General features: G+C 39.5%; 2 protein-coding genes across 6 annotated transcripts; one reads left to right on the forward strand and one right to left on the reverse strand.

Moving 5' to 3' along the window:
* The first annotated feature begins 273 nt into the window (after nt 1-273).
* c22h14orf180 (chromosome 22 C14orf180 homolog) lies at nt 274-16,079 on the forward strand. 5 transcript variants are annotated; one of them, XM_078941379.1, is made up of 13 exons: nt 274-325; nt 1,038-1,115; nt 3,245-3,327; nt 3,486-3,707; nt 4,223-4,253; nt 7,541-7,627; nt 8,812-8,935; nt 10,109-10,139; nt 10,233-10,341; nt 13,075-13,241; nt 13,343-13,475; nt 13,894-13,920; nt 14,221-16,079. In XM_078941379.1, exons 4-13 carry the CDS (start codon nt 3,555-3,557, stop codon nt 14,424-14,426), a joined length of 1,068 nt encoding a protein of 355 aa, XP_078797505.1. In that variant the 5' UTR covers nt 274-325; nt 1,038-1,115; nt 3,245-3,327; nt 3,486-3,554; the 3' UTR covers nt 14,427-16,079. The 5 variants fall into 5 exon arrangements, with proteins under 5 accessions (XP_078797505.1, XP_078797507.1, XP_078797504.1 ...); XM_078941378.1 differs by lacking the exons at nt 274-325; nt 1,038-1,115 and having other exon boundaries at nt 3,236-3,707; XM_078941380.1 differs by lacking the exons at nt 274-325; nt 1,038-1,115 and having other exon boundaries at nt 3,236-3,707; nt 8,815-8,935.
* On the reverse strand, nt 15,662-18,539 carry LOC101159057 (transmembrane protein 179). Its single transcript, XM_004082301.4, has 4 exons — nt 18,171-18,539; nt 17,730-17,867; nt 16,994-17,072; nt 15,662-16,918 (listed from the first exon to the last, which is right to left on the reverse strand). Exons 1-4 carry the CDS (start codon nt 18,470-18,472, stop codon nt 16,742-16,744), a joined length of 696 nt encoding a protein of 231 aa, XP_004082349.3. The 5' UTR covers nt 18,473-18,539; the 3' UTR covers nt 15,662-16,741.
* Nucleotides 18,540-20,632: the final 2,093 nt, after the last annotated feature.

Below are 20,632 nucleotides of genomic sequence, written 5' to 3' on the forward strand. Positions count from 1 at the left end.
TATATATATATATATATATATATATATATATATATAAGCATATAAGTTTTGTCATAGCTTGTTTGAAAAGATTACTTACTTATATATGTAACAACAAAAAACATTTGATGTCGGTTTCAGGTATTTTTGTTTCCTATGAGATCCGTTCTCTGACCTTTAAGCATGATCATGGTGGGTTTGAATGAGGAAGTGGGTGGTTTTGACCTTGTTAACCTTTTCCAGTGGATTAGAAACTGACTTTACTTCTCTTCATGTCTTTCCTGTATAGCTGAACCCAATCAGAGCTTCAGAAATGTTGACGGGTGCTGTTCAACAGATTGAGGAAGTAAAGTATAATTCTATTATTCTTCTCTTATTTTATGATAACTTCTCTGAAAGTGTCTGTCTCCGAACATTCATTCTGGAGGTTTCTGTCCAGGGACACACAACTATTAAATACAGCTGTTCCAGAAGGAGACCTGCTTCATTCAGGTCTTCATTTATGAAATTTGTGTTTTTGGAGTTTTTAGCACATTCTTGTGGTATTTTTTTCATCTTGGTGGACATATGTAAAGAAAATCAAGTAATTGAAAATCAGGAGAAGACAAAAAATGCTGTTTGAATTATTTATTTTTTTGTCAAAAAGCGGCACAATCATAATTGAAAGACCACTGGGAACAGATCAAAAGATGATTGGAGTGGGACTTTCAGATAGATTTGCTGGATTTGTTTTGTTTTTTTTTGGCCCTACCTTAAAAGTGAAATTATCCAAAATAAACAAAAACTAAGATAAATCATGAAGCAATTCTGTATTATATATATTATTATATTATATATATATATATATATATATATATATATATATATATATATATATATATATTTAAAGCTAAAGAAACAACCCTCTACTTAAAAGCCCTCCTTCAACAACAAACACATATGGTGAAGGATAAATAACACAATGACATTATATATAAATTGGTCAAAGTGCCCTTTTCATTAACCTTTTGATATTTCTAATTTTAAATAAATAAACTAGTCTGTTTTTTCCCAGCTAGGTTTACTTCAACAGTGCCAAATTCTAAATAGCTGTGCTGTGGATGTAGAGTGGTCAACCTGCAATGGGAAAGTTGAAGGTTGGTAGACAACCTGATTTTCTGTGTATCAAAGTGTCCTTGTGCAAGCTACTGAACCCCATATTGTTCCACCAGGAGCATGCCATCAGTGTGTGAATGTGTGTGTGCTGTGCACGGGTGAAGGGGACTGTGCCTGTAAAGCGCTTTGGGCCTGTATCAAGGTAGAAAACAGCCATATACGACATTTAGCATTTTTTGTAAATCCCTTTCTTTAAAATAAAAAATAAAAAACAATCTGACGCAACATTATTTCTTTTATAATGACTATACACACTGCAAAACTGAAACAAAAGAATCCAAATTCAATACTCCTTCATGTTGCAACAGTATGCATTTACTGGTAACATTTCCATATTGATTATCCTGTAATTTCACAGAAGCACTCAGGTTCTTTTTTCCCCCACAGTTTTTGGATATTTACTTGACAAAACTATAAGAAGTTCATACGAGACCTGCTTTTTTCTCATCCCTATGCTGAATATTGCAGCACAAAGTCTGCAGAAGTAATCCCTTTTGATGTGGATGTAATACGGTATAGACGTACATCACTCAAAGCATTAATTCTAGTTTAAATGCAGAAGTTGACGGTGCTGCAATTACCGCTGGTATGGAATTTATATGTCAATGACAGTTTTAATGACGCTCTGTTCTCCTCTCCATACCATTCATTTGCATTAGTCTGTTAAATTGGCTTGTCCCACAGTGTTGGCTATGTTTACAGATCATACTGATGTATTTTTCTACCAACTCTTCCAGGCAGACAGTCAATATTCCATTTACAGGTAGGTCTCCACTCTTGACCTGTGTTACGGTGAGCGTCAAACAGAAATCGTCTCTAAAGTCCAGCCAGCAAATGCATAGAAATTTAAGAAATATTACACGGGTTGGAAGAATTTCCAAACTTGTATTAATTTTACTGTTCGTTAGGAAAAAAAGACAACGTCTTAAATTTGCATGGGATTTTTAAATTCTGCTTCAAATAAAATGCTTAAAAATGATGGGCAGAAAATTGGTCGATTTTGTTGATTTCCAAATGTTCACTTATTAGAAAATCCCATCACACTATAAAAGCCTCATATTGTTCTGCTCATTCATTCACATACTGATATTTAATCAAGTGTGATAAAGATTTTTTTAACACTAAATTAACGATAAAATTCATCCTGTAAGCTTCTGGCTTCTCATGCTTCAGTTTTGACTCATGTATTGACAGGACAGTAAAATGCGCACAATTACCTTTTTAGAAGGAATCAGTTGGCGTGGAACGGCCTAATCAATTCCCTCAGATTGATGCTATTACAGCAGGATGAGGTCTAGTCACAGGTTTCCTGTGTCTGACCTATAAGTGTGAGCAGAACACCTTCTGAGTTTACAACCACTGAGCTCCCTTCCTGCTCATCAAGGTGCATCGGTCAATGAAGATAGACTCAGCTGTGACTCTCTGTTACATCATTTGTTTCCTCTGCAGCCAGACCTAAGTCCATGTGAGGTGGCGGTGGAAGAAGTGCTGCTCTGTTACTGCCAACACCTGTTCAGGATCAAATTCCATGATATGATCACTTGTCCTGTCCTTTTTCCAGGTCCATGTTGGATTTCATTAGTGTATACTACCAATATTAGTGTAAAGAAACGATCAAATATTTAGAGAAGGTAGTTCCACTGAAAAAAATACCTGTAACCCTTATTTGCATTCTTCCCCTACCTCCTCTGGCATAAAGATAAATGTCGTCTTCTAAAGATGGCTTTTGGTCTTTTTTTTTTTTAATCTTGTTTGTTTTATAGACTTGGCAATACCTTTTGTGATGTTGTTGCAATCTAAAAGAGGATTTAAAACATTTTGTTGTGTATGGTATTAATGTGTGGCTGCATTGGTGCTAGAACTAAAATGAAACCGAAGCAGGCTGCTTTTGTTGGAGCTCCTTTCAATATTTATCTGGAGCATGTGCCACTGTGCCTCTTTCCTTTATATTATCAAAATATTTGTCTTCTGGTTTCTCTGGGTGATGATTGGACGAAATTCCACATGCTGGTGGGGCCGCTGTGCATGATCCAAGCAGGGATTGGCTCACAGCTCTGCCACTCAGAGATAAAATACTCTGACTTCCTCTGTCCTCTTTTTCCTGGTGCAGCCTTAGAGGGAGGGGAATGGATCTTTCCTGTGTGAGTCGCCGGCGCCTCCTCAGCCAGCTTCTTACTACCTGTCCTTGACTGAGTATGCACACAGACAAGATTGACAAGAAGCTGCCTTAGCTCACTCTTCCTCTGCCACATTTCCTCATGTGTTTGTGTGCACAGCTGCTGTCTTTTTAAATATTTCACTCTGGGGATTGTATTTTTTCTTCTTCTTCTACCTGTGGTGCTTCTGTGGAGTGCTGAACATTTGTCCTCAAAGAGTGGAGCTCTGATGGGAGGCAGTGCTAACTCTGGCTGGGACTGGGGATGCTGAACGGAGGTAGGGAGGGCCTGTTTGAGCTGGGACAGCAGCTCCAGCAGCAGGGGGAGTACCAGGCTGCCCTCCACTGCTTCCTCAGCTGCCTGTTGGGGTTGACCCACATCCAGAGCTTCACCTCACTGCCCAACTGCTTACACCAGGTGAGCACATGGACCACACACTTTTTCACTATGTCTTATTTTGTTTAATTCAACAAAATTTGCTCACATCTCATATTCAAATCCTCTGATTTGTATCTTATCCCTCAGCACAGATCAGGATATAATCAATCTACAATTCATGTCAAATCTTACACTTCTTTGAATGTGCTAGCACTGACACTTTAAGAAATCTTCTGTTCCACCATCATAGGAAAAAACAAACAAGATCTGCCTCATAGTATTGTAAGTTACTAAAGATGTTAAAAACTTAGCTGCATGAAAGCAGAGCTTCACTTTCAGCTGAAAGGCTCGAAGTAATGTTCCTACCATCAAGATGTTGCTTTAGCCCCAGAACTTTGCAGGATGATGCTGACCAGGCCTGTGACAAGTTGAGGAGATTGTTTATTTTTACAGCTCATCACATCATGCATGCACACACCCAGGAAAGATGTTGGGATGAATTATTTAACACTTAGCCATGTCTTGGTTGTTTAATCTTTCCTTGTGCTTCACAGATCGCTGAGCTCTTCATCACCGAAAAGAATTGTATCCTTTACAGACAACAATCTGAAGAAGTTTGTCGACTCGCAGTCTGATTTTTTTTTGTTTTTTTTTTTACTTTCCCTTTCATGTGAGACCTCAGAAAGTGGCTGTAAAGCTGTCTCATTGGCTGTATGAGTGTAAAGCATGAGTGATGGAGGCAGGGGTGGCAAATTCCAGCACAATGGAGGATGGGAAATCATTTAAAGAGAGCGGTCTTAACCGAGTGGGATGAGTGGATGTCTTGGGAGGAATATTCATAATCCATTTTTCCCAGAATCCCTCATGTTTTGTTTGTCACTTGGCCCCCGTGTCAGTCTTTTAAGAGGATTTGTGCACTCTTATCTCTGCACAACAGTGAGTGAGCATTAATTAACCTGTATCTGCGCTGAGGAGCCCGTGCATCAACACTTCACTGCCTCTACAATCTACAGCAGTATAGGACATGGCGATAATAGAAGTGTTGTGTTTCAGGATATGTTACCCCCACAGCTCCTCTCCTTGTCACCGAGACACTCGGCACTTAACTTGCCGGCTCAGGTTATCTACCTCAGCAAAGCCTTACCTCTCACTGTCCGATTTCCAAAATAGGTGGACTTGCTGAGCTTCATTCCCTCAGCAGCATGTGCCCTGTCAGCGTATCCAGTAAAGAAACAAAAAGACAGATCAATCTTCAGATGTATTATGTTTTTTTTTATTTGCGTTATTGTCTTACTGAGTAGTGTTCCCTCTTGCTGAGGTTTCTTCAGGTCTTCGATGGTTTCTCATGGCCCTTACAGCACAGGCTTTGTGCTACTTCTGTAACCGCCCTCTTGGGAAAAAGGTGAAAGGTCGCTGCTCAAACTGGGGCAGAATGTGGGAACATTAGAGTTTCACACAAATGATTTACGAGCAGAAGCAACAGCATCTTCTTACACGTCTCAGCTGGTTGACCGTTTTGAAATGCACAAAGACAGATATGTTGCGACTCCTTCAGTTCCGTGGCACTAAACTTTAATCCCAAAAAGTCTACATTGTTAGTTGTGTTTGTTTATGTTTTTGACTGTTAAATAGTCTAGTAAAGGTTGATGTATTATTGTTGGAGTTTGTAGAACCAGTTGTTTAAGCCAAAAGCTGGTTTAGATGGTCAAAGATGTACTTCTTGGAAGAAATTCTGATATTTACTGAAAGGGTTGATTTTAAAGAAACATGCACACTCTAATTTAAAATGAAATCAAAAAATTTTCTACAGCAGCTTTATATCATGGAGGAAAAAATGAGTAAATTTACTAAATGAAATACAGAAGATTTCTGCAGACCTTCTTGGATTCTTTTGGAGGTTATTCTGGTGAACAAAGCAAGAGTTTGTAATCCAATAAGAAGCACAAGAGAAGCTTTGTGAGTGTTTGTAGGAGGAGTCGAGGCAGTTCCCAGGAGAGAATTGTATGAGGTTCCTGCTGTTGCATTGTTTTGGTTCAGCTTGGGCTAAAAATAGCTAGTAGTAGCAGAGCTGTGACCTTTTCTGATAGCTGTTCCCCTTTCCTTCCATCACAGATGGTCTGTCTTGTATCTCAGCTGGCAGGTGACTCACAGGTACAGTCGCATAAAAAAGAAATGTACTCCCTCTGACAATCGCAAGGTCACTCTTGTCAGTACAAAATAACAAATGATGTAGCTTCAACTGGCTCCCAACAAAATCCTAACAACTCAGAGGAAAGAAATGTGGGACAGTTTGTGGGAAAACTAACCGCTTTCTTACGAAACGAGAGGATAAGCATCAGCTAGTTGTGGTAAATGCTTTCAGTCATGGGTGAGCACATCTTAAAAGCAGAAGTCTCCTGATGTGATTCAACACAATACCAAAAAAGGGAAAGATGTCCATATCTATTGTTTAACAAACAATCGTTTCTGCATTTTAGATATAGGAAGTGTTACAAAGTCTTTTCCAAACAATTAGCCCTCCAACAGTCAACACTGAGATCCCTCTCAAGCTGAAAACATTCCACTGTTGCTCGTCTTTCCAGGACTGGATGTCCCAGGTTCACCTCTGAGGCATGCAGTGGAGTTCATGTAGGCTTACAGACAGTAAATAGCATATAATAGGGGAAAAGTGTTTTGTTTCTATGTGTTTTTTTAAAAAGGTGTTCATTTTTCACTTAAACATGGTGGGGGGGTTCTTTGGTTTGCAAAGCTGAATCTGAAAAATGTAAAAACATCTGTGTGTCCGTCAGATAAACTCCACCAAAAGGGTCATTTTAGGTTATCATTTTAAGTTTAGTGTAAATAAATGATCTAATGGTTGTTAAAAATCTTCACGTTGACTGAATTTGAGACATGCAAAAATATATTAGGCCATGTTGTCTTAAAAGTTGTCTTTTATAAGTGTTGCTAATAGTTAGACTCTGAATCAATACACTTATTAGAAATTAAAAGCTTTTAAGTTCATAACAAGTGAAACAACCTCCAGGGAGTCTTTTTTTCACACACCACATCTTCATCTTGGACACCCCCCCCCCCATTGTTTTATGATTTTAATATTCTGATTTTTTAATTCTGTTGTTTTCAGTGGTTCCAATTACTTTTTTAATATATTTTTTTTTCAATAAAAACACAAATTCTTTGTGATCATCCCATGAAAAGATAAAACAAAGCAGAACATTAAAAAAATAATAGCAGTTCCTTTTTGCCATGACACAATGACCGTTTTTCCTTTTTTTTCTTTCTTTTTTTCATTTTTTGTTTTTAACTGAACTGATATCTATAAATAACTGAGAGTCAGTGTGGCAACAGTGACGAAAAATGAATTATTTTTAATCAAATCTTCTGATGGGAGAAAACAGAGGTTTAGTGGGTTATTTTAACAGGCTCCGTTATGTTTATTTTAAGCTCTCCACATCTCATTGGTCATTAAAATAACCTTACAAACATCACTAGTATCTTTTTACAATTACAAGAACACAACGTGCCCGTGATGCTTTGACAAATGGATCTATTGTTAGACTCCTTTAAATAGAGACCTAATGGAAACAAAGTCTGCCATTAGAGGTATTTATACTAAAACACAAACATCTTTTAAAGGTGGAATTAAATTTGGCTCCATGTGAAATTAATTATCTTGCAAAAAAAACCAATGCAGACATTCTATCTGTATGATGACCTAAAGATCCAGTATGTGTTTCGTACTACATTCTGCATGCTCTCAGGCTGTTGACAGGGGTTGGTGTGGGGGGGGGGGAACGTGAGTGCTGCTTTTAACTTCAACAACTGACTAATCCTTTTGACAACTGAAACCATTCCTTCACCCATAAAAACAGATGGGAAAGCGCTGCAGTTCATTCAAGCTGAGAAGATGTTCTATGAGGTGGCGCTGATCGAGCTCACTGCTCTTCAGGGAAGCACAGGCGAGTACTGTTTACTTCACAATTGATGAAAACTTCTAGGAAAAAAGAGAGCAAACATGGAGTTTGTCCTCCTCTGTGGCTCTTTCGGCTTTGTTTTTCTATTCTTTTCCAGGAATGACATTTCTGGCTAGGACGTGCTCAATTCTGCAGTGATTTTGTGAAGATGTTTATTTTGCTAATGCAATGATTTATCCTCCTCAAGTTAACTGTGTTAGTCAAGTCTGTTAGTAATTAATCTGTTCAACTCGACTTGTATCTTGAAAGCCATTAATTAGGCAAAGTGACCAAATATTAGCAAAGAAACACAAGAATCCGGTTCTTAGAAGCTCTTTGATGGCAAACAGACTTCTTTTTTACTAAAGTATCACCAAAGTGACTTGCGGGATTTAACAATCTTGCAAAATTTCTATACATAAAACAGATCACGTTGCTGACACAACATGGAGTAACATGTCATTTTAAGTGTCTCCGTGTTTGCTTGCACAATGGTTGAGGAGCCCAGAGAGTCTGCTCATCCATCAGCTGGTGCAGCAGCTCCAGACGTCTGCCTCTTCCTCCCCGTCTGCAGCTGAGGCAGCAGAGCAGCGTGGCGTGGGCTCAGTCAAGGAGATTGGGGACAGACATAAGCCAAGACAAATGGCCTCACTTTCTCATTAGGAGCTGTGTCAGTCCAGAATACTGAAGTGCCCTGAATCAGCACAGCCTCAGACTGAATGGCAGGCGTTGCCAAGGGCAAAGGAGCTTTCAATTCCTCTTCTGTGAAAAGGGCACCTCTGTATTTCAACTCTGACATAATTCTGACGTTTCATCTGTACGTTTGTGTGCGCTTCCCTGTTACACACTAACTTATTTGCCTTTTCTCCCCCAGTTTTGTTAAATGTTTACCATTCCTGCCTCGAACCTTACGTATGTTTGTAGTTTGTCACAGCGAACATCTCAGGGCTCAGTGGGCGTGGTGTGTTGTTCAACTCGCTTATCTGCTCTCTCCTGCCCTTATCTCTGCTCTCCTGTCTCCAGTCCTCAGTTGGCCCCTCTTTACTGTTCAGGCTTAAAGTCTACAACAAGCTGATCACCAGATGCTCACCCTTTTGAGGATTTGCTTTCCAGACTCTAGCTAGTGGAGAAGCAGAAGCAAAGAAAACAGAGGAACCTTGACTGTGATTCCATGCCTTGTGTGTGTTTAGCAGCGCCTCAGGAGGAGGCTACACTGGGATCTGCGAGATGGACAACCCCAGAGGAACTTTCCGAGCAAGCCTCCCAGGGACAGCACTTGGAGCGCTTGGCTCAGCTGTGCATCATGAGCAAACAGTAAGTAAAACTGTGTCCTTCTGGAGCCTTCGCTCAAAAGGATGTTTGTTCCATGTTTTCCAAGTTGAAGAAGACTCATTGTGAATAAGTTTGAAGAGTAATAGCATCATTTCCTTCTTCAATTTAACCCTTTGTTTTTGCTCTTCTAAATTTTTAGAAATATATGCAGAACAAATGTTATCCGGTTCCTAGTGGAAACTTTTTAAACCTTAACTCCAAGGTGTTTTAGTCAGAGTTAAGTTTCCCCGTCAACGTTGGGAAAAGAAACACCCGCTCTGCCTGACGTTACAGGAGATCTAAAGGTTCCTGTTGCATGGGGACTGTGTCGAGACTGTGGCATTCACCTGTTTTCTCTGCCTGTTGGCAGTGTTAGGATCAGGCCATTTAACCTGGTTGTCAGGGAGGGTGATGGAGGGGGGTAACAGGGCCTCATTAATGCAGGGAGCACACTATAGCTCAACCTAACGAGATGGAACTGATTGAACATGTCTGCACCTTGAGGCTTAGGTTTCTGGCTAAATAAAGATGGAAAGGAATTTGATACTGTGCTGTGATCTTCTCTTGGACTTTTGGAATACAACCTGCAAACTTTAATCAAATCTTCTAAGCCCTCAAGAAGCCTCGGCTTTACATGTTACTTCCTGTTAAAACAGGAAGTTCTACATCTTTCTTTCATGGTATTAAAGTCAAAGAAGAGGTTTTCTGCCCTTAAAGATCAGCAAAAACCAACAGCTGCATACTAATAAAAGCTGGAGCTGGTATTTGCCACTCACAGACCTCGCTCTACATTTGCAGGCACGTGCGAGGGCAACTCTGCCCTTGAAACAGATGCATTCACAAAGCTTAGCACCTTGCAGCCCCTGACAATGCCCCAGCCTGTAAGTGGCAGCTCTTCAGTAAATCACCCTGAGGCAAACAGTGGCAGCGCTGGCAGACATACAGGTTTTCCACTTCCTCCACGAGGCGCCTAAGTGCCCACATGGAATAGGCTCAGTCACAGCACAAACATGCTTACATTCATCATGGTGCGAATGCTGATACTCTGCTAAAATTAGACGTAGCTCTTGTCCAGGTGGATTTCTGCTTTTTACCAAACATTTTTCTTCTTTTGTGTGAACAAAAATAAAGGATGTTCCACATGTCTAATGATTCTTTTCTTACTTTTCGTCACAGACCTCATCTGGCTCTAGAATACAGCGGTAAGGTACGCAAAAGTCATTCTGTTGTTTTAATCTCTTCCACAATTCTAGTCAAACAATTTTGTGTCAGTGACATTTAAGTCTCTGTGTTTGTTTAGGCTACAAAGATTCACCAAAGGGCCTTTGGCAATGACCATCCAATCACTGCCAGAAGCTTGGAGCTCATGGCCACTGTCTATGCTGAAATTGGCAAGACAGAATATTCAGGTAAAACTCTCACCTGGAATCACATAAGCAGCAAAGCAAACAAAGCTTTACTCAGAGGAAATGTTACAACACCCATGTTTGTGGAATGAAAGCTAATAAAAAGCAAACATGAGGGAAAGCGATGAATATCCTTTTGAGGAATAGAGGTGTTTTAAAAATTCCCAAGATGATTCCCAAGTGTTGTTTTGGACACCGAAATGATTGTATGCAGAGGAAAAACAAACAGGAGGGCAGTGAGGGTTGTATACAGCTATGCTTGGCTTGCACTTACAGGGCGCAAAACCCTGCCGACTTCTGAACCGTGCATTTTCTGATGACTGCTGAGATGCAGAAAATAAATCAGAGCAATAGGCTGAAGCTCTCCTCGCTGTCGAGTCAGCTTCCAGAGGCAGTGGTGCAGATCACGAGAAGCAGCCTGCCTACAGCTCTGCAGTAAAAACAGCAGAGTAGACCACATAAGGTAAAACATTTCTATGGCATCGCTGTCGTTTACGTCACAAGGTTAACCGTGTTTGCTGAAAAAGTCAAGCTCTCAGGAGGTGTTGCATTTGTAGTTGCAGCATGGATCACCCGTGGTTCGCATGCTCTTTTGTTTGACATTTTATTTTCTGTATTGTACACATCAGAAACCTTCTTGACCCATAACAGAGGTCTCACTCAAGGATCCCAGCCTTTGACCCACAGGCTGTAACTCAGTTATGCACCCCTCCCCATGTCAATGACGTGTGCTTTTTGCTGGCTTCAACATTGTTAAGATGTGCAGATGAAGGGGAAAAAATTGGCTTTTTAGGGGGGGAAAAAATTCAAAAAGCTTGAAGGATAACGAACAAAAGTTTGCTTTAGGGAAGGAGATTACAAATGAGTTCAAATACACTGAAAAGGTGAAAACTGTGATGTAGAGGAAAACTCAACTATAATTTTTTAATCAGTCTAAATGAAAAAGAAATAACACTAACAAATCATACAAATTAATTAAAATTAAACATATTAACAAAGTACAACATAAAATCTCAAAGCACAACACAAGAACATCAATTATTGTCAATTATTTGAACAGACAAATTGTTATTGATTAAACCTAAAACTATAAAAGGATAGTTTCCAAATTTGTTTGTTTAAATGGATATTAATGTACAGTAGGTATAAATAGATTTTCTTTGTATTCATTTAAAAAAAGGCTCCCTAAAAAAACAAAAGCCTCAAATTGATTTTAAGTTCATTAATGTCATAATGGATGCTTGTTCTTGTTCATTAATGCACAATTTCTTTCCCATTTCCAGTCCCAACAAAGATCCAGCAAAGCTAAACAAAAAAGTATTAGGCTAAAATGGAATTGATATCATGTGAAATTACATAATGCATTTTTGCACTTTGCATTTGTTTATTTGGCAATGATATGTATTTTTATAGCTCTGTAAACTTCATCAGTTTCTATAACAGTGCAGTCATGTAGTTTAGTAATTTAGGATTTTGCAAATTTGTTTAAAGCCTTATTTTGATTATCCTTTGATTTATTCAAAAAGTGCTCCCAGAGGTCTTTCTAATGTGATTATGCCATCTTTAGCCAAAATCTAAAAACCTGTTGTTTTTCTAGGATACAGTTTGTGCAGAGCAACAGAAAAAATCCACCTCTAAGTTGTAGGCATTGGCGCAAAGGAACCCCACCCCCCTTCCCTTCCCTGTTGCTGAAAGCTCTATGTTTACACAATTTTCTGCTATCTTACAGCCCTTCACACCCGCAACCTAACACTACAAGTGCAATAAAAATGGCGAGCAATGTTGGAGCTGTCCAGCTGTACAGTTTAGAGCCAGATGCCAGCTCAGATTAGTAAAGCGAAGACAGACATGGATCTGTTTTTCTGCAGGTAGATGCATTAAAATGGAGCAGAACAGAGAGCTTGTGGCCCACAGAGTGTTATTTACATAATAAATACAGGCTCTTTCCAACTGCATTTTTTTCATCTGCTCCTGATTCATTAAGACTTGAATAAAAAAATACTCAGAGATGCAATTTCATTCATTATATATCATTTCATTTCATTTTTATATATATGTATCTGTCCTCTATCATCAGAAAAACACCAAAAGAGTATATTAAAAACACAAATAAAACCCGATTTTCATCTGTGTAGTTCTTTCAAAGTTAGACAATTGTTTTATCTAAAAATACATCAAAGGCCGCTGCCTTATTTTTATGTTTAGAGTGAGCTGTCATTGTAGTGACAGTATCCTAGATATTTTCAGTTATGGGCCCAAAAATCGTTTATGTTTCAAGGCACTTTCAGCATCACACACTCCAATGACAAACCCTGTGGGGCAGGGGGGGAGCAGGACAGCCCAGCCCCAGTTCCTGTCCTACTTACTGCAGATTACATGGATCAGTCAGTCAGAACCTGAAATTACCTTCAGCTGGAAAACAAGCAGGATAGTTGCTCTCAGAGGCCAGGAATGGGCTGTCATACTTCCATTGCTTCATAAACAGGATTTATTTTTGTAGTTTTTAAATATTAGCATGTTCATCAAATTTCGCTCACCCATGAAATTTGCACATAAAACTTATTTACAATTAATACTATAGGTGGATATCTGCTAAGAGTTGTGAGAACCCAAGCAATAGAAAAGAGAATAAAGGCTTTAAGACATTTGCATATTTTACTTTGTATGTTGGACTTCAGTCTGCCTGCACAGTCCAATGTGAAGCAGCTCACCGGGTTGCCATGGTTCTCTCCTTAGACTCCTTGGGCCAGTGTGTGTCCGCACTGTCCAAACGCTTCACCACCACAGAGTCGCTCACAGACAACTCCAGCTGTGTTCCCCATTCGCACCGGCAAAAACACTCAGAGGTTCGGCACAGAAAGGACACCCACCAACAACAAGAGGAGGACACTCTGAAGCCCAAGGTTTCTTCAGTTTTTACTTCTTATTTTTGCCTTTTGTTTCTGTGAAGGCTGGAATTGTGTTTCTATTTATTTTAAATTGTGTTTCCTTAAATGTAATGTAGGTAAACAGCAGTAAAGTCCCCACCTCCATACTAAAGAGGTCGAGTCCCAGCTGCGTGTCAGATGCAGAGACCAACCATAGACGGAAAGGAGAGCGCAGAGTTCGATTCAGAGAGCCAGAGACCACGGTGCATGGTAAGAAAACACTCTATTTGTTTAAACAATCAACTGTTTTAACAACAACAAAAATTAAAACAGTCTAACTAAAGTTTTACAACCTGTCCTCTTTACTTATTCTCTTGTGAAAAATGTAATGTTTTATACTTTAGAAAGATTTAATTTCATTTAAGCAAAAATAACCCAAAAAGTATTAGTATAAGACTCCCAAATCTGCAATGTAAAACAATCTTGAAGGACTCAAATTTGTCTTAAAATTCTGCAAGAGTCTGACGAGAAACAAAAGAAAGTGACTCACTTGTCACAGGGAATTATGCATGCAAATGAGCTGCAGGAGTCTGCTGCAGGTAGACATAAGGGTCTGTACAGAAGCTGCTGTAGGTCACTGAGGCTGGCTCTTGTTCTCTCTCTGACCTCCTCTCTGTTGGCTTCACAGACCTTCCCTCTTGTGAATATTTAGGCGGTAAGTCCGTCTCAAAGAATCCCTATATTAATGTGCATGAGGAAGCATCAACACCAGAGCACTCTTTGAATGAGTCTCACCCAAACTTGAAAAAAGTTAAGGTTTTGTTGGATTTAATTAAGTAACTTCCTTAATCACTTCCTTTTGATTGAGGCTCAGAAATAACATAGGATAACATAGAACACTCTCAAAATATGTTGCATTTGTTCAATAAAAAGAAATGTGAGTCTTTTTTGCATAATTTAAATACTCTCCATTTACAAGCCAAAACTCCTGACACTTTGTGTTTTCTGTGTGCAGCCTATGAGACAGCAGCATCCCGCCCCCACTTTGCCCTCTTCACCTGCCTTTTCCTGTTGATGTCCTGCTTGGGCGTGGCCATGTACTGCACAGACCGCCGGCGCCCACAGCGAGCATGTGAGGAGCTGGAAGCTGTGTTGGCTGTGTACCTGCTGCACATGAAGCAAATTCTGTGGGGGTGTTGGATATGGTTGACCATGCAGTGACACTGAGCAGGTTGAGGCATGGACTCCGCCACACACCCACACACACTTTCACCTCCTTTTATTAGAACTTGTTTTTTTCCTCCGCTTTGAAGGTGCCCAGGCCTTCAAACACCTCAGACATCTGATTCTAGAATCCATCTTTGCTATGGCATAAATTCTTCATCCCAGAAATATGTAGCTTCCATGTTTGTGTACATATATACAGAATATACTCATTGGCCACTTTTTATCGATCATCAACTCAATAAAACATCATCAGCTGTAAAGTTTAAACTGTCATAATTAAAAGTTGTGCTAATTAAGCAATGGAGTATGGTGCTGCCTTTCCAAAATTTGTCATTTTTGGAAACTATTAGTTCAAAATATGAGAAGTCTCCTATACAAGTTTGATTTGGGCACCAACTCTACCTTAAAACTAAAACTTTATTAAAAATTATTAACTATAAATGCATGTTTGTTCCAAATGTAATCAATCTGTACCTATTAAAGTGGCCATTGAGGGTATGTATATGTTTCCGATATATGTAAAACAGTGGTAAGCATGCTGCTCCGTTTGTCTGCTCACATGTAACCTCTGCATATTTACCCAGCCATGAGGCGTTTGACTTCAGGTCTCAGTCTGTTGGAATGGAATGCAAACATTCATTTTGTACTACGGTTTTGTGTACATCTAATATTACACTGAATGTGGCCCAATATACTATAAGGACTCTCACTATCAGTATTTAGCCTTGTAATTGCACAGAAATGAATGTATAGACGTCTGGAAAAAGACTAGATTAGCCTAGTGCTGCATCAGGTGATGTAATATTTAAGGGGGGGGGGGGGGGGGGGGGGGGGGCTTGTTCTGACTCATTCTGACAAATGCAGAACAGTGTTAGCCATTATAAGAAAGAATATACTCGCATAGAATGAATGCTACCGCTTTTTGTTTTCCTTTTTTGTAAATGAAAAGATTCACCTTTCCTTACATCCTATACATTCTTCTATATTGTATATCTGCTTTATAATAAGAATCAAACTTTTTTGTTGTTTTTACTTTTTGTTATCTGTTGATTTATTTTTTTAATACAATATTCAGGTCTTAATTGTGATGTCAAATTTCCCCAAAGCTTTGTAAAAGTGTAGGGATGGTTATAGGTTGAACAAAATCTGCATTCAACAAACAGGAAAAAAATAATATTCATTTTGATTTTGTTCTCAAAATAGAAAATAAGGAGAAAACTGTAATTGTATGTTGTTGCATGAGTCCCTTTATCAATGAAGGTAAATCAAATTCAACCACACAAATGCATTGAAGGAAGCACAGTGATGCACATCTCACATACCTCCCTCGTTAAGAGCAATAATAAAGTTTCCATCAGAAAATCAGAAGTCTCTGTTCAGGGAACTCAAAATAAAAATATTTGTTTCATTGTGGGCATTTCACAGTTGAATATCAAAGCAAAATGGGGCTGTTTCATTAAATAAAATAAAACACTTGAGGCTCCGTACTGTCGGTCAGAATCGCCATCGGCAATAATGCATCCAGTTCTGTATTCGCACACTGCTGTCCAAATGTTTCTTTGAATGATGTGCCTTTATGGAGGGCTTTCTTTGTTCCTTCTCTTTCATGTTTTTCACTTGTTCTACAATAAATTACCAATAAAGCAATTTTACTTGCCTCACAGTGATTATGCCATACCATGTAGCAGAGAAAAGGATGCATGCACATAAATATGCCACAGTAGTAGAGTACATTATCAGGTAGCCCATAAAGTGTGAGGAAGAAGCAGAGTTTGTAAATGGCACATGTTGGGATCTGTTCGTTATCTCAACAACAAATATTGTCTGTCAAACTGAGTTCATGGAGTTTTGTGTAAATAAAGTGCAAAAGCACATAATTCTACCTCACCGAAACATGCAAATAATACACAGTTATTCTGGACACAAGGCGTCTCCTCAGGGTTTAGGGAAAATACTCAAAGGTGTAGAAAAAAATAGATCTATTTAAAAGAAAATTGTCATGCATTATGTTCATGCAGATGTTAAACAGTAGATAAATGGGTAAATGCTTTGAATTGTTAAAACTGTGTAGATGAATATATTAAAAATATGACACCTGTCATCAAAATGATCAACTTTGAAGATATAATTAAGTTATTATCAGATAAATCTGGAGAATAAAACTAGAATCCTCCAAATTGTTCAAATCACCGTCAATTAAAGCAAAAGCCAATTGATTGTGATTGTCTGAAGAGGCAAACATTGGTGTTTTGTCATGGCAGTCGGGACGACCATGAAAACTGGAGGGTGAACGTTTTTTTGAGCAGTTTCTAGATCGGGCCAGTCTTGAGGTCATCAGAGTTACGACGGGAGGAGCGACCGAGCAGCAGCTCCTTCTCGTGGATCAGGTTGTCCAGCAGGTCCTCCTGCCTGTAGTTGTGGTAAACCTTGAGGAAGGCCATGACTGCAATTCCAAGCCACGCAAGCCAGGAAGCCCATAAGCCAAACTGAAAGAAAGAAATTAAAGTCATATTACAAAATTGGGTTTTTGTCATGACTGAATAAAATGATCAAAACCATACCTGGGCTATAGCAAACTGGTCATAGAATGCTGAATTGTCCAGGTTCAGTTCTAGGTCTGTGTCCTGCAGGTTCTCACAGCTGAAAAAAAAGGACATATCAGTTAGAGGACAGTGATGTCCAAAAAGTCCCACTCCAATCATCAATTGAGCTATTGTAAAAGTGTTTTAATCATGACAATGCTGTTTAGAGCAAAAAAAAAACAAAAACGGGGTTGTTTTCTAGGACATAATTTCTGCAGAGCGGAGGTTCATTAGAAATTTTACTCTGAGTTACAGGTGGAACTGTTTGCACAGAGTAAGCCTTCCTCACTTCCCAATATCCCTTTGTTTTCACTTTTTCCTGCTAGCTTATCTTACAACTTAATACCTATGCAAAATAAAATCGCAAAAAAATTGGCGAGCAATATTGGTGTTATCTAGCCGTAACGTTTTGAGCCAGATGTCAGCTCAGACAAGGGAAATGAAGACATACATGTTGTCTGCAAGTGGATCATCAGAGTGGAGCGGAGCAGTCAGAGAGCTTCTGGCCCACTTTTCTACATCACAAATAGGCTCTTTTTAAACAGCATGTTTTCATCTGCTCCTGATTCTGAACGATTTGAATAAAGAAATGCAATTTTAGGCTTAATTTTCCTTATGTATTTCCTCCATCGTCAGAATTTATGCCACAAGAACATGCAAAAAAAAGAAAAGAAACACCATCGTAGTGGGTCTTAAATGAGTACTTGTGTCTCACCTGCTGGGCATGGTCCCCCTTTCGGTAATGGCGTCGCACCACAAATTGAAGCCTACACTGACAATGGTGCTGGACAGGAAGACAGTGAACACCACCAGGGAGCTGATCAGCAGGTTGAGAAAGGAGTTAAAGATGGAGCTGCAGGGAAACGGGAGCAAAAATGTAAAAACCAACGTAAATAAAACAACCTCTGTTAAACGTGGGGCTAAATTAGTTTAACGTGTTCGTTACACAGCATTTCTGGAGAACAGTGTTCTTCAGAAATGCTTCAGGGGAAAGGGCTGGTGCTAGTGAAGGACCAGACATCTTTGATGGATGACAGTCTTTGCGTTTATAAGCCTTTAACGCAACATTGAATACGTCTTCTGCGGAAAATGCGTACATGCCAGAGGAAAAACCACGCAAAATCATTGTTTGTTTGTTTTTTGAACGGCCACTCACTCGTCGTGTCCTTTACACAGGAAGAACAGCAGCCTCCACGCCTGCACTGCGGACAGGACGAGGGACGCAATTCCGACGAAAGTGACAAAGCTGCAGGAAGACTCGGGTCCCCACTCCTCCACGATGAAGCGCTGCTTCGACACCGTGATGTTCTCGTTCTGCCACATACCCCGCGCGAAGAGCAGACATTTTCCTCCAAAATCCTCCGTGTTTTCTGACAGAGGCACCACGGCAATAAAACCGAACACGAAAGCTAAGAAATACAAAATGCACTGGGCGAAAATCAAATTATCGAGGGCCATGTTTGCCTCTCCCTGCTTGGATTGCTGTGCGCTGGAAAAACTGCGGCTGCGCAGTAGAGGCAGCGATGAGCGGAGGCGCAGCATCCGAGGACGCACTGTGCTGCAGCAGAGGCCTTCAGGGCTCCCTGGCTCTTCTGCGTCCACTGCTTCCTATATATATAGATATCTAGAGATATATAGAGCTGTGTTAGTTTAACACACATTCTATTCATCCTACTATTCCAGGTTTTTTATTGTTATTATTTATGAGAAAATAAAGAAATGTTTTGAAGCTTAGGCTTTTTTCTGATTAGATTGAAACAATTATTTCTAAATATTAAGGGGATGGATGGATGGATGGATGGATGGATGGATGGATGGATGGATGGATGGATGGATGGATGGATGGATGGATGGATGGATGGATGGATGGATGGATGGATGGAAGATTCAGTCATCATTCAAACTTGCCTCATCCTGTGTAGAGTGAAGAAAGGATCCACCTCTGACAGGTGCCAGTCCATTACCTGCACCTTCTTCATCCTCTGTTTGCACTATTGTATAGGTATTTATTGTTCTGACCATTGTGTTATTTTTTTTTATTTTTTTTTCTTACTGTTATTTTTTTATTTATTTTTTATTCTCAAGTGTTTTATGTGGCACTATGGCACCACAGCAAATTCCTAGTCTGTAAAACTGCTTTGTTCACTGACAATGGCAATAAAAACTCCTTGAATCCTTGAATCAAAGGGCCCCAGACATGTAAGACCATCCACCCCCATCTAGGGGGCATTTTAGAGTCACCAAACAACTTTTGGTGCATGTTTTAGAATGTGATTGTACCAGGAGGAAACCTACAATCATGAAAACATGGAAATTCCACACAGTGGTGACCTAGGTGGGAATTGAACCGGGAGCTTCCTCTGTAAAATACCATCCACAAGCTCTCCACGCACGCATTCCAGAAGTTTGAAATGTTATGAATGAAAGCCTCACGGATAACACAACCTACACAGGTTGACAACATCTTGTTGTGAATAAATAATTCTTGTAGGAGTGGCTGACATTTCTGGAAAGTTGTTTGCCTTTTAAAAGAATGACTTTATAAAACCAGTTTTTGTATAAATGTGTTTTGCACAGACACAAACACAGAAACAGCATTTACAGTTGTGTATACGTGCTGGAATTTCTTCAGAAAGGGCAGGTTTCTGCCTGTATGCTATCTGATGCAGACTCTAGTGACCCTATCTCATGAGCTGGCTAAGTTCGTGCGCCACAGCGCCCCCCAGTGGACAGGATGCTTTCTTCCAAAGTGGCTTTTTTCCCCGTTATTACTGGTCTAACTGACAGAATGATGCAGAAGATGGATAATGGATAAAGACTCTTCTGTTGTTTCAGAAAAAAATTAAAATTAAAAACAGTTTTTAAGCTATTTCTTCAAATTGTATAGTTTGATCTATTGTTGGTGCACAGCTAACCCAACAGGGGGTCCCTCTCGAGTCATTATTCTGCTCGAGTCAATATTCCTGCTTAATATTCCGCAGAGATTTTCAATGTAACATAGAGACAAGTATTTATATGAGAGGTTTCCAGACATCAGGAGGCTATTTGTATCCATCATGCTAACTGCAGTGTTTTGCATCCTCTCCCTGGCACATGATTTATGTGTCATTTTGCTGCACCACAGCACTTTGATGTTATCAGCTCTTAGATTAGATTGCAAGTGTGCGTGACTGTGAGTGTGTGTGTGGTCTCGGCCTAAAAGCTGACTTTATTCCAAGGCTGTGAGCCTCCTGGCAACACTTTGTATTATTCTGTTGCATTGTACTTGACTATATTTCTTGTGACAGCTCTTTTTTCTGGTGTTTTTCAGTTATTTTTATATTTATTGTCCTGTTGGGGGTTAACAGGTTCCCATGTTTTAAGTATGTGTGTGACCATGCATTAAAAATTGGATGACAAAAAGAAAAAGAAGACACAAAGTAATTATTTAACAACTGAGTTTCTCAAACTAAATCCGAGAAATAAAGAAATGTTGACATGACAGCTTATGTGTCCTCCTGCTGGACCTGAGAGAATCAAAAGTGCTACAACTACAAGGTCATAAACTCAATAAATTCACAAGCATTCTCCCTCATAGAAGCAGGAGATTAGAAGCACCGAACTCCAAACATTTGCTTT

The sequence above is a fragment of the Oryzias latipes genome, chromosome 22 (genome assembly GCF_053564925.1).
Source record: "Oryzias latipes strain Hd-rR chromosome 22, Olatipes_Hd-rR_3.1".
NCBI classification, from domain to species: Eukaryota; Metazoa; Chordata; class Actinopteri; order Beloniformes; family Adrianichthyidae; genus Oryzias; species Oryzias latipes.